General features: G+C 41.8%; 1 protein-coding gene across 3 annotated transcripts in view; it reads left to right on the top strand.

Annotated features, from left to right (window-relative positions):
- The window catches only part of LOC128741667 (uncharacterized), a 57,027-nt gene extending 43,647 nt beyond the window's left edge, over positions 1-13,380 (top strand). For all 3 annotated transcript variants that reach the window (XM_053837627.1, XM_053837628.1, XM_053837626.1), the window contains 9 exons: positions 3,410-3,829; positions 3,891-4,051; positions 4,120-4,404; positions 4,650-5,025; positions 5,089-5,193; positions 5,255-5,696; positions 5,761-5,842; positions 11,600-11,700; positions 11,764-13,380. In XM_053837627.1, the coding sequence (XP_053693602.1) occupies positions 3,410-3,829; positions 3,891-4,051; positions 4,120-4,404; positions 4,650-5,025; positions 5,089-5,193; positions 5,255-5,696; positions 5,761-5,842; positions 11,600-11,700; positions 11,764-12,279 (2,488 nt within the window). In that variant the 3' untranslated portion in view covers positions 12,280-13,380. The remainder of the gene's footprint in view (positions 1-3,409; positions 3,830-3,890; positions 4,052-4,119; positions 4,405-4,649; positions 5,026-5,088; positions 5,194-5,254; positions 5,697-5,760; positions 5,843-11,599; positions 11,701-11,763) is intronic.
- Positions 13,381-13,737: the final 357 nt, after the last annotated feature.

Below are 13,737 nucleotides of genomic sequence, written 5' to 3'. Positions count from 1 at the left end.
GTAAATTGAGACCCCTCCCCTCTTTAGAAGGGGAATTATGACTCCTCTCCCCTTTAAGAGGGGGGGGCTCCATACAAATGAAATACAAATTTTCTCATAACTCGAGAACCAATCAAGCAAATGGAACCAAATTTGGCATGTGAAGGTTTTCGAGGACAAGAATATTTTCTATGGTGAATTAGGACCCCTCCCCACTTTAAGAGGGGGGGGACTCCTATACAAATAATACAAATATCCTCATAACTCGAGAATTAATCAATCAAATGGAACCAAATTTGACACGTAAGTGGTTTTGGAGGTAGGATTTTTTTCTATGGTGAATTGATACCCCTCTCCTCTTTAGAAAGCGAGTTATGTCCCTTCACCCCTTTAGGAAGGTGGGCTTCCATACAAATGAAATGCAAATTTCCTTTTATTTCGAGAACTAATCGAGCAAATGGAACCAAATTTGGCATCGGGAGTTTTAGAAGGCAGAAATTTTTTCTATGGTGAATTACGACCCCTCCCCCTTTTAAGAGGGAGGGCTCCCATACAAATGAAATACAAATTTTCTTATAACTTGAGTACTAATCAAGCAAAAGGAACCAAATTTAGCATGTGGGGTTTTTAGGGGGAAGAAATTTTTTCTATGATGAATTAAGATCCCTCCCCTGTTTCGGAGAAGGGCTCCCATACAAATGAAATTCAAATTTCCTTATAACTTGAGAACTAATCAAGCAAATGGAACCAAATTTGGCGAATTTATTTTATGATAGAGACCTCTCACCCCTGTGGTAGGGGGATATGGACTCTCATACAAATAAAACAGAATTTTTTGCGAAACTCAAAGACTAATCGAACTCGAGAAATTCGAGACTTCCATAAAACAGTCAATAACAAGACCACAAAAACTATCTATAGTAACACTAGATCATTCAGTACGAGACGACCGCGAGTGTTGCCGGAAGCGCCGCCCACTGGGGAGAGGCAACTCCCCGCAGAAATCACTACTGTCTAGGTTTATTTGTTTTCCTAGGTCTACCTGGGTTTCCGTGAAATGGTACATTCCGCTTAAGGTTTTTCGCAAAATGATATTCGGCGAAATGTTGTACAATCATGGCGAATATTACTATCCGATTTCTGGTTAAGCAATGAGGGGCCAGGGGAGTTGTTTTCTACTTTAGTGTGAGGGAAAATTGCAAATTTGTATATTAAACTACCCATTCCTGGTAACTAATAAGCATTAACATAAGCAGCAAATCAGCGTATCTGGCATTTTATACTGCACGTTGTTGTATATTAGTTTTTTGACTGCATAGGTGTTGTAAATTGGCATCCAAAATTAGCTATAAATCCATAATTAGCTATAAATTAGCATTGCTAGTTTATAAATATAGTGCTAATATAAGAAGGTTATCACTAAAGTAGCTGTATATTTTGTCGAAATAGCATTTAAGGCGACTTAAATGCTTATTGGCCTTCATTTGAATAGCATTGGTGATGCTTATTGGTTACCTGGGATGCTTTCATAGTTACGGAACTGCCAAAATGAATCATCTAAGGTTTAACGCCTCAGAAACTTGCAAAACTCGAGATTATGACAAAGATCCTCCGAGATTCATGATTTATTTACAACACAGGTTAATTTGTGGCAATACGAAGTTTGTCGGGTCAGCTAGTCAACTATATTCAGGGTTGACCAATTTTGTTTTTATTTTGCCCATTTGACTGTACTGTCTTAGACAAACAGAATTTGAAAAGAAGGTTAATTTTGCTGCCAATCGGTTTGCATCCTTATAGCACCGTAAATACTAAAGATGGAGTCAATACTTCATTCAGCAGTATTGTAGATAATAACCAGCTCTACAAGTGTCTCGCACATAACTTTTTCAAATTCAAATTACTTGGAGCTAGTGCAGTATAATATGCAGCAACCGCCGCATAAACACGGAGTGGTTCGTGCTCGTGTTGCGCTTATGTGTTTCAAGCAACCGTCTCCATTCAACTCGATCTTAGGCCATTCGTCGCAAATTTTGCAGGTCTCTCGGAAGTCGCAAATCGCCTTCTATCTGATCTAATCATCTTGCACGTTTGGACCCATCTGTTCCTGGTACCAGTAGGGTTTGAAGAGAACCGTTTTCGTCGTAGTGTCGTCCGGCATCCTTATGACATGTCCGGTCAATCGTAGCCTTTCGTCAGATGCCTTTCATGACTAAAAAAATAGTTTTTGCGACTTTGCTTTAACTCGATTGTAAAAAATTTTGTCGAAAACATTTTTCTGATTTTATTTTCTTTCAGATTATTAGAATTCTGTTTATTAAATTATACAGTAAAGAAACTTACTTATACTAGGTCAACGAGTGGTGATCGTAAATCGTTACTAATCGTTGAAACATACTTTTCATAGTTTGGATTAGAGATTCCAGATTTGTTAGGTATAAAAATACTACACTACACTAAGTGCGGATGCATCGACACAAAGCGTTTTTTCATAAGTACAACAGCAAGTATTAATCTATACGAACCATAGCCAGTCGTATTCAATTACTTATTCATACTTCTAGCTGCTCGGCGGTCTGCCGCTGTTTACGATGTAATAGTGTCAACTTGCTGTTGTATAGGTACATGGGGGTATGCCATTCTCATCCATTCACTTGCAACCATATTTATTTAATAGATCGGCATGAAGGCGAAAAAGGTACTACTCGCAATGGGCGTATAAATAGCTAATGGTTTTAGTGGGTTCGGTTTGCCTTCTCACGTCACGACTTAGGTGTGTGAACACAAGCCGTTGTGTGCGTCAAATATTGCGCGTTAACACATGGTTCCGCCGAATTGCGAGGCTTGTAAAGTTGTGTTGGATTCTCACGTCTCAGGTTTGGTATGTTTTCGCAAAACAATACAATGAATGAAATCATCACCACCATCGTCATCATCATCATCACCATCATCGTCATTATAATCGCTTGTCATGACGGTCATGGATAATGTTCGTGATTGTAAAACTTGATTAATGAGGTTTTGCAGTATGTTTTGTTTTTATTATGTGGGTAGAAGGTACTGTATTAACGAACGACCCTCAGTTATCTGTTGTTGTCAATTCTGTTTACATTTTTCCAAGAAATTGAAAGCTTAGCAAGTTTTACTAGGGGAATGGTGAGTCAATAGACATCAATAGGAAATCAGAATGAGCTATGTATTTAATTATGCTACGCTTTTTTTGAAACTTAATCAAATGAAGTATGTAAAAAAGTTTATCTCCCAACGGCAATTAGAGATAATAATAGCAATTCTTTATTTTATGAAATCGCATTTGTTAGGTATTTTATGTTGCATTCTCTCAGACTAAAATTAGTATTTTCAAATGATAATCATAAATTTGCCATCTATAATTTTGTCCATATTTCTTCCGCTATGTGTCCAAATTCAGTTCCAAACGGGCAGCCTGGCGATGGGCTAAAGATCGAGCTTCGGTAGCAGCACGGTGGACTTGGCTGCTGGCGCAAATATCAGACCTGGAGTACCGCATCCGGCAGCACAATGAGCTGCAAAATAAAATAAAAATCAACAAAGGTGCAGTCACATTAGAGGGCAGCACGACGCATGCATCGCAACCTCCCTCACAGCAGTCAGTTAATGGTTATCGGGGAACACTTCCCGGTAATAGCAAACCTCTGGACGATAACTACGATGCTGCCGCCCCCGGAAGTAGCTCGGCCCCGAATGGAGCATACGATCAGAATGGAGGCAGTTGTCGAACGCGCGCTTTCCACAGAAATGGATTCCGTAAGCGTAAACTACTGCAGACTGCAAATCTGCACACAATTTCAAAGAAAGCCGCTCGACCCAGGTAAATAAGATAGATTAAAGGTCGTATAACAGAATATTGCATAACTAACTATTTATTGTAGCACCGTCAAATGCGGGTGTGCCTGGCCGTTACACCCTTGTGCGCTGTGTACCGGCCGGCAGGATCCTACAGCGCCTAGAGACCTCCCTGACACAATGCCGCCATCGGAAAGAGTCGCACTGTTGGATCCATGTTTCCATCCAGTGCTCAGTTTTCCCGAAGGTACTTCGCTTAAAAGTTTTGGCTTCGAAATAATATTTATATTAACACCCGATAATACTTGATTGCAGATGTTCCCCATGGCATTCATTTCGAAGCTATTATGCGAATACCGGACTGGCAAAATAAGATGATTCGTATTACAGCCAAAGCACTCAGCAGGAGCGTAGCTGCCTCTCAGAAGGCAGCGGCTGGCTTGAGTTCTACACCTGGTGGGGTTCTGCCGTCCAGTGCCCCTCCCGCGTTCCTTTCATCGGGCGACGAAGCCCTGCCTCATGGCAACAAAAAATACGGACCTGATGGGAAGCGGAAGTACAACAAACACAAGCACAGTTCCACAGAATTGCCTAATCATAGTAAGTAATATTAAGCTTAGTTTTGTTAATGGTACCCAATTGGGAGAAAAAAAATAGCAAGACTTTCGCAGCATGATTCTCAGGAATTTTTAGTATGAATTTACAGAATACCTAATATCATCTGATTTTTTTTCAAAAAGTGCCAAATTAGAAGAGTATACCTTGACATATTCCAAACCTAATCCCAGTAGTCGAGAACATTAGTCTAATGCTGTCAACATATTTATTGATTTCTTTTTGCATAGAATTAAAAAAATCAAAGTCTCGACGAAATCTGCTCCTAACAAGCACCGGCAGTGGTCGACGCAAGTCATCATCGGCATACCCTCCAGGCCACAGCAACAGTCCAGCCGGAATCGGTGCGACACCAGGTGGCAGTTCGAACAAATACTACAAAAGCTCTAGTAGTAAGTACCGAAAATCATCAAACTCATCGGCTGTTGGTGTGGCAAATACTTCTAGCAGCGGAACGTTGAGTCGCTACAATAGCAGCAGTGGTTTTGCCGGTACTTCTTCCGGGCTTGATTATATGGAAGCTGGTGGGCATCACGATGGCGCTGGCAGCGGTAGCAGTCGAAGCAAAAACTCATCACCAACGCCAAATCATCATCGAAACGAAAGGTATTTTTGATGAGTAGTCAAAATTTAACGGATAACTGTTAATGATGAGTTTGCCAATTACAGGAAAAGTCGGACCTCGTACGACATCGATAATATTGTTATTCCGTACAGCATAGCAGCATCAAACAGAGTGGAACTGTTGCCCTACAAGGAAATCGTTACCCCAAAGTAAGTTAGCCAATATTGTTCCTTCGGAATGTTTTAGACTATAAAATACTGTTTTTAATAGATGGCGTATTGTCGATGATAACGATGAGCCCGTAAATACGGACTTTACCGCGAATTTAGAAACCCTCAGCTCTGGCGAACCCGCCTCAGCTATCGGCGACGACGACAAAGCAACGTCATTGGAGGTGAAGACAGAATCAGCCTCACCTCCACCCGTAGTAAAACCAACAGAAGTAGCCATCAGCGACGATATCAAACCACCGACCGAAGGTCAACTAATAGTGCTGCCTGCCATTGAAGAGGAAGACATCTCTGAGGAAATTATTTTAATAAAGCATGAACGTGCACTGCAAGATGAACGCAAAAAGTTCCGCACGTACATGAAATTTCCCTGGAGCAGACCACGAGCGAATCGCCGAACCGACAGTCGGGCAGAATCAAGCGGAGCTAACACACCGGATCCGACCTCTCCTGCACCGCCTACTCCACTGGTGGATCCCGAGGTATGATGATACAATCGGTGATTAGATCGGTAGCTTACCTAACACTATTGTTTTTGTTTCGCAGTCAAACACTTCTCCAGCATGCCCTTCGACTCCGCTGATGCCACAGGACTCGCAGGAGCTATCAGAAACTAACGTGCTCAACGGTAAGCTATTGAATTATTATCATACTCTCCAGTGAATCCATACAATACTGCGTGAACGATTTCTTAAAAGGAGTTAATTTTTGATTTGTAATGCTTCAAACTATAGTTGAAGGAATTGTATAATCCCAACAAGAGCATAAGTCATTTTAAAATGGGTCTGTAGATGAAAAGTACATATTGTAGATTAGTATCCAAATCAACGGCCAAACTAAACTTGAGATATGCAATTTTAATAAATCTTAACTAATAAATCCGGCACATGTTGTAATTTGAAGCGCAGCTCTTATGATCCATAATGAAAATTGCTATTCAATGTTTTTCCCGAAGCGCCTCTAATTTGCGCCAGTGCAGCTTTTACACATTATTTATCCTAATGAACTACTTATCAAAACTTCAAGCTTTAGCAAAATCATGGAATATTTATATTGTCTAATTGCTGTCAATAAAGTTTAGACTTAGCGATTCTACCCGCCAATCACACAGCGTCTTCTCCACGATTATATTAGGAATGCCACTAAGCTCTCAATGTTTTTCATTAGCGGAAGTAAAGTGCAAGAATAGTTACAAATGAATCATACAACACAATGCCCATCGCTAATTAGAGGGACTCTGCTCAGCTTAAGTTATTGCGATAGAACGCTCGATTTTTCTCCACCTAACCATTACGAAACGGTTGTCCTATTATACATCTTATTTACCATACAATTTTGACTCCAGTTGAACGTGCATTGTTCTCGACAGCGCACATCCATTGGGTGCGTGGCCTGCCTCAAAGTCTGTGGCCTCTTTCTGGTTCTCTGTTGCAGATAGTATTGGCTACTTTTTCGCGGGTATTCTGGTCACGTGGCCCGTCGCAGTTTGTCACATTGTACTACCATCACTATTTCAGTGTATTTGTATACTTGATACAGCTCATGGCTCATGCGTCTGCGCCACACACTATTTTGCATTTTGCCACCCGATTCGCAGCTGCAATTCGTCGCTTTACTTCGCGGCTTACAACATTGTCACATGTCACGAGTGTACCAAGGTATATGAATTCCTCCACTACTTCTTATCGTTCCTCATACAACTCCACCTTGGCACCAACACCATTTAGACTCCCACGTTCCCTGCCAGCAACCACGTACCTTGCTTTGGCGGTGTTAAACGAGAAAGCGTGTGCAATTCCGAATGAAATGTTGAATAGCAGGCTAGAGAGTGTATTCCCTTGCTTCAGTCCATCCAACGTCACACAAGCAGCTGAGGTTTCACCCGCTATCCTGACGTATGATTTTGCCCCATCCAGCGTCGCACGAATCAACATACCTAGTTTCTTCGGAAAACTGATGCATTATGTGCCACAGCTCATTTCGTTTAACTGAATCTTACGCCGCGTTAAAGTCCACAAACAGATGATGAGTCTGCAAGTTGTCCCTCGGAGCTTGTCTAGCAGGGTAAACATCTCATCCGTCGTAGAGCGACCCTCGTGAAACCCAGCTTGATACTCGCCGATGGAAAATTCCGCTAATGGTTTCAGTCTACAGAACAGGATAAAGGAGAGGACCATATTATAGGCCTCAATAGTATTTCACTCCAGACGATGTGCTTTTTAAAAATAGGGAAAAGGAGGTCACTCCTGTAATATTTGTTCTCACCTATTCCTAGCAATGATCCGATGGATTGCTTCGTAAAGTCACTCGCTCCCAACTTTTAGATGTTCAGCCGGGATAGCGTCCTTCCCCGCAGCCTTGCCGATCTGCTCAATGATTGCTTTCTGAACGTCCTCCTGTGTTGGTGGCTCCACAGCTTTCGAATGCGTGTATTTGTGAACCATTGTTTCAAGCGAAACACTTCCTACGGATTGGATCATATTGCATAAAAAAATGAAACAAATCATACATCGTTATTTTGAAGAAATTGCCTCATTAGCCAGCGTGACGGTTTTGATTAGGAGATTTCATCAATTCTTTAGCTTCCATTTCATCGCCCATTACTTCTCTATTGGACGGAACTGGACATAATTTGGTGGATTCTGTTCTTTTGAAAGATCTGAACTCCATTGTCATTGCACCATTGTAGCAGATCCTTGCTGTAACTAGATCCATCCATCATGAGACTAAAATGAAAAGTAAAATGCGTTTGTTAAGGCGCTCCTTTTGTGTACTTCCAAATTAATGGTCTTGTCCATCACAACAACGCTGGTTTTCTTGCTACTGGAACAGAGCTTATCCGCAAAACAAACTGAGTCTGATATGAACCTTGCCGCGAGCGGAAACGTTATAGAATTACAAATAACAAAACGCTGTCAAAAGCAATGTTGCGAAGCCCACACTCATGTGGTCTAATTTTCTCACACACGCGCACTCATTCTAACGAACACGCCGGCATAAGCATCCCTTTAAAACTTCCGTTCTTATTGAGTAGAGTCGAGGGCGAAGATGAAGAAGTAGAAGAAAAAGTAATGCAAAATTTGTATCCCAGTGCGCCAGCAGCAGCTTTACGGGCAGCTGATTTCTCGCGAGTTTTTTGATTTGCAAATAAGTTATGCAGGAATACGATGCGAGGATGTGCGTATGCGAATGTGTGGGTAGCAAAATGCACACGACACCGGTGGCTGTGTCTTTTCCGCATGCGTGTGCGGCGTAAGCGTTGAATGCTATGTTTCTCATACTCTTTCGCGTGTGAGCAGACAACGCTGACTTCTCGCTCGATTCGCACCATTGGAAGCTTGCAACTGCATAGCGAGAGCCCCGCTGTAGCCAAAATGTGCCCATTTTCCAAATTATCTTGCCCACATATAGTAAATTTTGGGTTGTTTCACCCCTCAGCCAGTACTTTGCACCACTTATTGCATAGTTATAGTTCCTTAGCGAAGCTCATGGCCCTTTTCGGGTCCCTGAAGGCTTGCTCCCTTGACGGGGGCCAGTCTGGCCAACCGCACGCTACGGCGCTGGCTACTCGTACTCACGTTTTTAGGGGATATGGGTTCTTTTTTGCATAGTCTGTCTTTACCCTCCTCTGTTCTGACGTGCAGTGAGCATGCAACTCCTGCTTTAGTTCTTCTCATCTGTCACTCTTTAGCATTCGGCATCGAACTAGCTGTTACGCTGTCTTTCACGCCCCGTGCCTATTACCTCAGTTGTTTGAATGGAGGTTCCTCCACAGCTCACTTACATCTCCCTTTCTTCCTGTTGGTATGCGATTCGTTGATCAAACATTCTGGAGTATTCCACTACCACCGTATCTGCCGTCAACCGCTGGATGTTAAAATATAGCGTCCTCTTAGTGCGAACCTTCGTCGCGCTCTACAACCTAGCGCGAATTTTACATACGGCGAGATAAGTTGTCAGATTAGATATTTGGTCCTCGAAAAGACCGTATATCGATACTTTCCGAAAAATGTCGTCCGTCAATCAGAACATGATCGATCTGAGAACTTACTCCTTTAGTTGGCCTTACCTTTCTGTACCATGGTAGGACAGGTGCTCCATGACTACCGATACTAAAAATGACCGTTAAATATTTTAACGTTTTTAAATATGGATGTTTTTATTTAACGTAGTACAAACATTGCTTTTCAAGATGTATTATAGTTGTGTTTGACGAATTGCTTATTAATAGCTTTTTCATATGATCAAAAACTGTAAACCTTCGAAACACCCCTGGAACAGAGAGGGTTAAGACAAAGCCTGCGCAATTCCTCCAGCTAATGGCAGCTGGTCTCCAGTTCTGCGGGTACACAATGCTCGCCAGATCTCGCTCCACCTGATCTTGCTACCTCGCTCGCTGTGCCCCTCTTCGTCTTGTCTCTTCCGAATTCGATGCGAAAACTATTTTTGCAGGCTGGTTGTCTGGCATTCTAGCAACGTCCTGCTCAATGTATCCGTCCAGTTTTAGCCAAATCTGAATACTTGGTTCGTAGTAGAGATGCACGAGTTCGTAATTTATTCTTCGCCTCCATATATTGTACTCTTGCACACCGCCAAAGATGGTTCTTAGAACCCGCCGTTCGAAAACTGCGAGTACTCGCGACAGATCCTCTTCTAGCAGTGTCCACTTTTCATGCCAGTAGAGGACAACTGGTCAGCATTTTTTACAATGCGCTTGCACGGAGGCTCAGATTGTTCGACCACATTTGTTTGTGGAGTCCGTAGTAGGCACAACTTCCGTTGATAATGATAATACGCCTTTTAATCTCATGGCTGGTATTTTTATCCTCTGTTGTCGGTGAGTCAAGGTATACGAGCTAATCGGCTACCACAAACTGAGCGCCGTCGATTTATCACGGTACTACCGAAGTGGGCCCTGTCGCGCTCGGTCCCGACCGTCAGCATATACTTCGTCCGGGGTCTTTGCGATTGTTCCGATCCGAGTTATTACTTACGTCGTTCGTTGCTTTGGTTTTTTAGTTAAGCTAGTTTGCAGGGCCCGCGACCAAGCCCACAGTATCGTCGGATGACCATGTAGCACGGAAGAGTCCTCCTTGCCTGTCAACATACGACCTTGGTTTCCACCAGGGTTAGTTACCCGATCTACATCGAGGTTGCTCGTATCCCGGCTGATGGTACCACGAAAAGGTAGCCCTAGCAGCACAGTTGTTACAAATCAGTTGTAGCAATCGATTTGTGACTAATTTCAGTTATAAATAAGTTTATGCAACAAGAGCCAACAAGAGTTAGAGCCACCAGGTGTGTTTCCGTATATTCAGATGTGTTAAGTAGGTGCTGCAAATTGTCATTCTTCTGGTCGCGCCAAAATTTATGAGCCTCAGTCGTTATCATTTGTCGACAGGTGAATGGTATCCCGAACGAACCAAAAAGATTCGCAAAGATTCTCTGGGATTCCTCGCATTGGAATCGTGTATAATAATTCTGCGTTAAATTCGTACACAACGCTTACTTATATGTAGAACCAGGATCCTTGTGTGAGAATCCAAAAGGCGAATCCATAGGATACCTATAACTCGATAAAGGAATCCAGTATGTGTTAGTAAGGGATGTCTTTCAATAGCAGGAAGGAAGAATTCCTTTGCCGAGTCCTATGCCGATTGATCCGTTCCGTATTTTGATTTTCGTTACTATCTTAGCAGTGGTTTCGCGTTACCTGCATCTCGTTGATGGCTCTGCCATCTTAGATATAACTTGCGTAATACAGCATTCATATTCAGTCGCTCGCTCCAAGACAGACTCTATTTGAGCCGCTCCTTACTTGGGAAACAGGCGCTGAAGTTCGCACCTCCTAGTTTAGCTACTCCAGGTATGGTCATCGATAGTCATAGTGTGACTTGGATCTTCAAGAAGGCGCTAGGGTAGGGGCTTGAGATTGAAAGAGCCAGAGCTGTGGTTGACGCTCCTTCCAGGTAACTCTTTCCATTCTAGCTAACTCCACCGAAGAGAGAGAGTGAAATGTCATCCAGCAATAATCGAGGGTTTTGACATTTAATTAATTTACCAGTCAATGCAAGAGATGACGGAGCTTCGAGTTTTAGCTATATCGAGTATAAACTATATCTCCAAGAAGCAAGAACTGGTGTATACTCGCGAACAAATTTTTCAAACACTTCATCATTACTTTTCTTTCGATCATAAAGGCGCAATTATTTTCTACAAGTGAGTACTGCAAGAATACAATGGAAATTGTTTGACTCTTCTTAAAAATATTGTTCACTTAGATCACTATTGATTTTATGATGAAATCCGACAGAACTCACGCAGAATTTTTTGTGCTGCAAAACATAAAACAACATTTTTTTCCTTCAAAAAACATTAATTACAGCCCTCAATCAAAGCTTAAATAAAAAGGAACGCAGGCGCACGGTTTCAACCAAAATTTTAAGAGATGAAATCCCACGGAGCAACAGTCCGGACCTCAAAGAGGTAAGCTTCAATGCACGTGTACCTCTAAAACATGATTGATACTAATCGTTTTGTTCATTTCAGATCATACCACCGTACGAGGCGCTGGAGTTTCCACTGTCGGACGATCTATACGAGGAAATGATCAGAACAATGCCCAGTGACCATCTGGCCTTGGTGGAGGATGCCATCTGCAAACTGTCGCGACCGAGTCGACCTAACAACAACGTGTTGCTAGCGAACCGCAACAATCTGAACCTAGCTCCGTCGAGCAGTGGACTGCATAACAACCCTCTCAGCTCAAATATGTCCACGACGTCAACGACACTGTCGGCTACCGAGAACGATTTGGACGAATTGGAACCTCACGACCCTGATGACGACCTGATGGAGGCAAAGAAAATAGAGAATCAGATCATTATGGAGAAACTGTTGAATAGTTGCGATGAAACTCGGAGGTTCGTCGGTGTACGTGAGGTACTGGATGATGATGACCCGATGGACGATGAGGAAACCGACACTGGAGAATCACTGTTCGTCGAAGAGGACGATCCTAACGATCCAGAATGGTACGATCGACCCGGCCGCGGTCGAACGTAGGACGTGTTTCTTCCGCGAAACGGGCGCTTAGTTTGATCTCGATCATTACAGGAGTTTGGTTTCCTTATTACTGTATTTTTATTAGATGTAAGCTATTACCGCTTTCGTTTTACTACGTTTTTTACAAAATAGGACCTAAAAGATGGCGTTCAAGCCCCATCATTGTACAGCCGATAAGGGATCACTTGTAATAAGTATAATTATTATTGAGGAAGTAAAATAAATCAGAGCAGAGCATACTAGTAGTGCGATACTTGGTAATTAATATTATCCCTATGACAAATTACTGCAAACTAACGAAACAAAGGAAAGAGTAAAAATTGTTTCTTATAGCGCAATCTGCCGCTGTGTAAATTATAATTATTAGAAGTCTCTAAACACACTGTCGGGCATTACAGCTATATTATCGTTGGCATAGAGCAAGATTTAATGAATAGTCACTTAGCAGACAGAAATGTAAAAATATTATAACGAGAACAAACTTCAGAGATCCCTGTGAATGATAAACATACATATGTAAGCAGAAACTATAAGCAGAACAATACAAAGCAAAGCAAGCAAAAAAAATGTTTGTTACATCTTTTGCAATCGTGTGCATACAACAAATGATTCACCACATTGCTGTGACATAAACCAATTTTAGATTCCTTTTTGTTTGTTAGATGCTAGTACACCTCATGCATATAGCCCACAGCTTTAGGTTTAAAATGCAAGCAATTTGCAAAGATATATGTAATGCTTCTTGGCTTCGTTAATTTTCCCCTTTTCCATCTGTAATGGCAGAACGTTTCTAAATTGTTTTCTTTTTCAAAATTTTATTGCGCTTCACCCGTAATTGTAGCAAGGGTAGAATCGGAAGTGTTATTGTGTAGGTTTTTTGCGTTTTCTATCAAGAGAGCAAACAAATTAGGCTTATTAATAGTCATCATTAATGATAATGTCTCTGCACCGAAGCATCCAGATGGCAGAAATAATAAACTAAACAAAAAAGATAACGGATAATATCTCCAAAAAGGTATTTGTAGAGAATAACTTACTCTTCACAATAAATAAAACGCTCGGCACAGGACAGAGTATTCTGAGCCGGTGACGTTTTATAAAATCACCTCTAGTACTAGTCTACTTCCTTGTTTTGATTGAGAAACTCCCAACTCATTAGTTAGGCTACTCCTACTTACGACCAGATTTTCTTTGAAATTTGTATATATTTGAACGTTCACTGGGTTACTAATGAGCTAACGGCATTGTAGCACCGTAAATACAAAAGATACAGCAAAACATTATTCAGCAAAACTGCAGATAACAACTAGTTCTACAAATTTCCCGTCCCATATATAACTATGTCAAATTTTGATCGGCTAAGACGGTACTGTCAAATGAAACAAAATTGAGTCAAAGTGATCGAACCATCCCTGCCAGTAACTACGGCACCTCTTGCAATCGACGACAATCCTCATT

This window comes from Sabethes cyaneus, chromosome 3 (genome assembly GCF_943734655.1).
Source record: "Sabethes cyaneus chromosome 3, idSabCyanKW18_F2, whole genome shotgun sequence".
NCBI classification, from domain to species: domain Eukaryota; kingdom Metazoa; phylum Arthropoda; class Insecta; order Diptera; family Culicidae; genus Sabethes; species Sabethes cyaneus.
The sequence above is the reverse complement of the archived record's forward strand: the minus strand, read 5'-3'. Positions and strand labels throughout refer to the sequence as shown.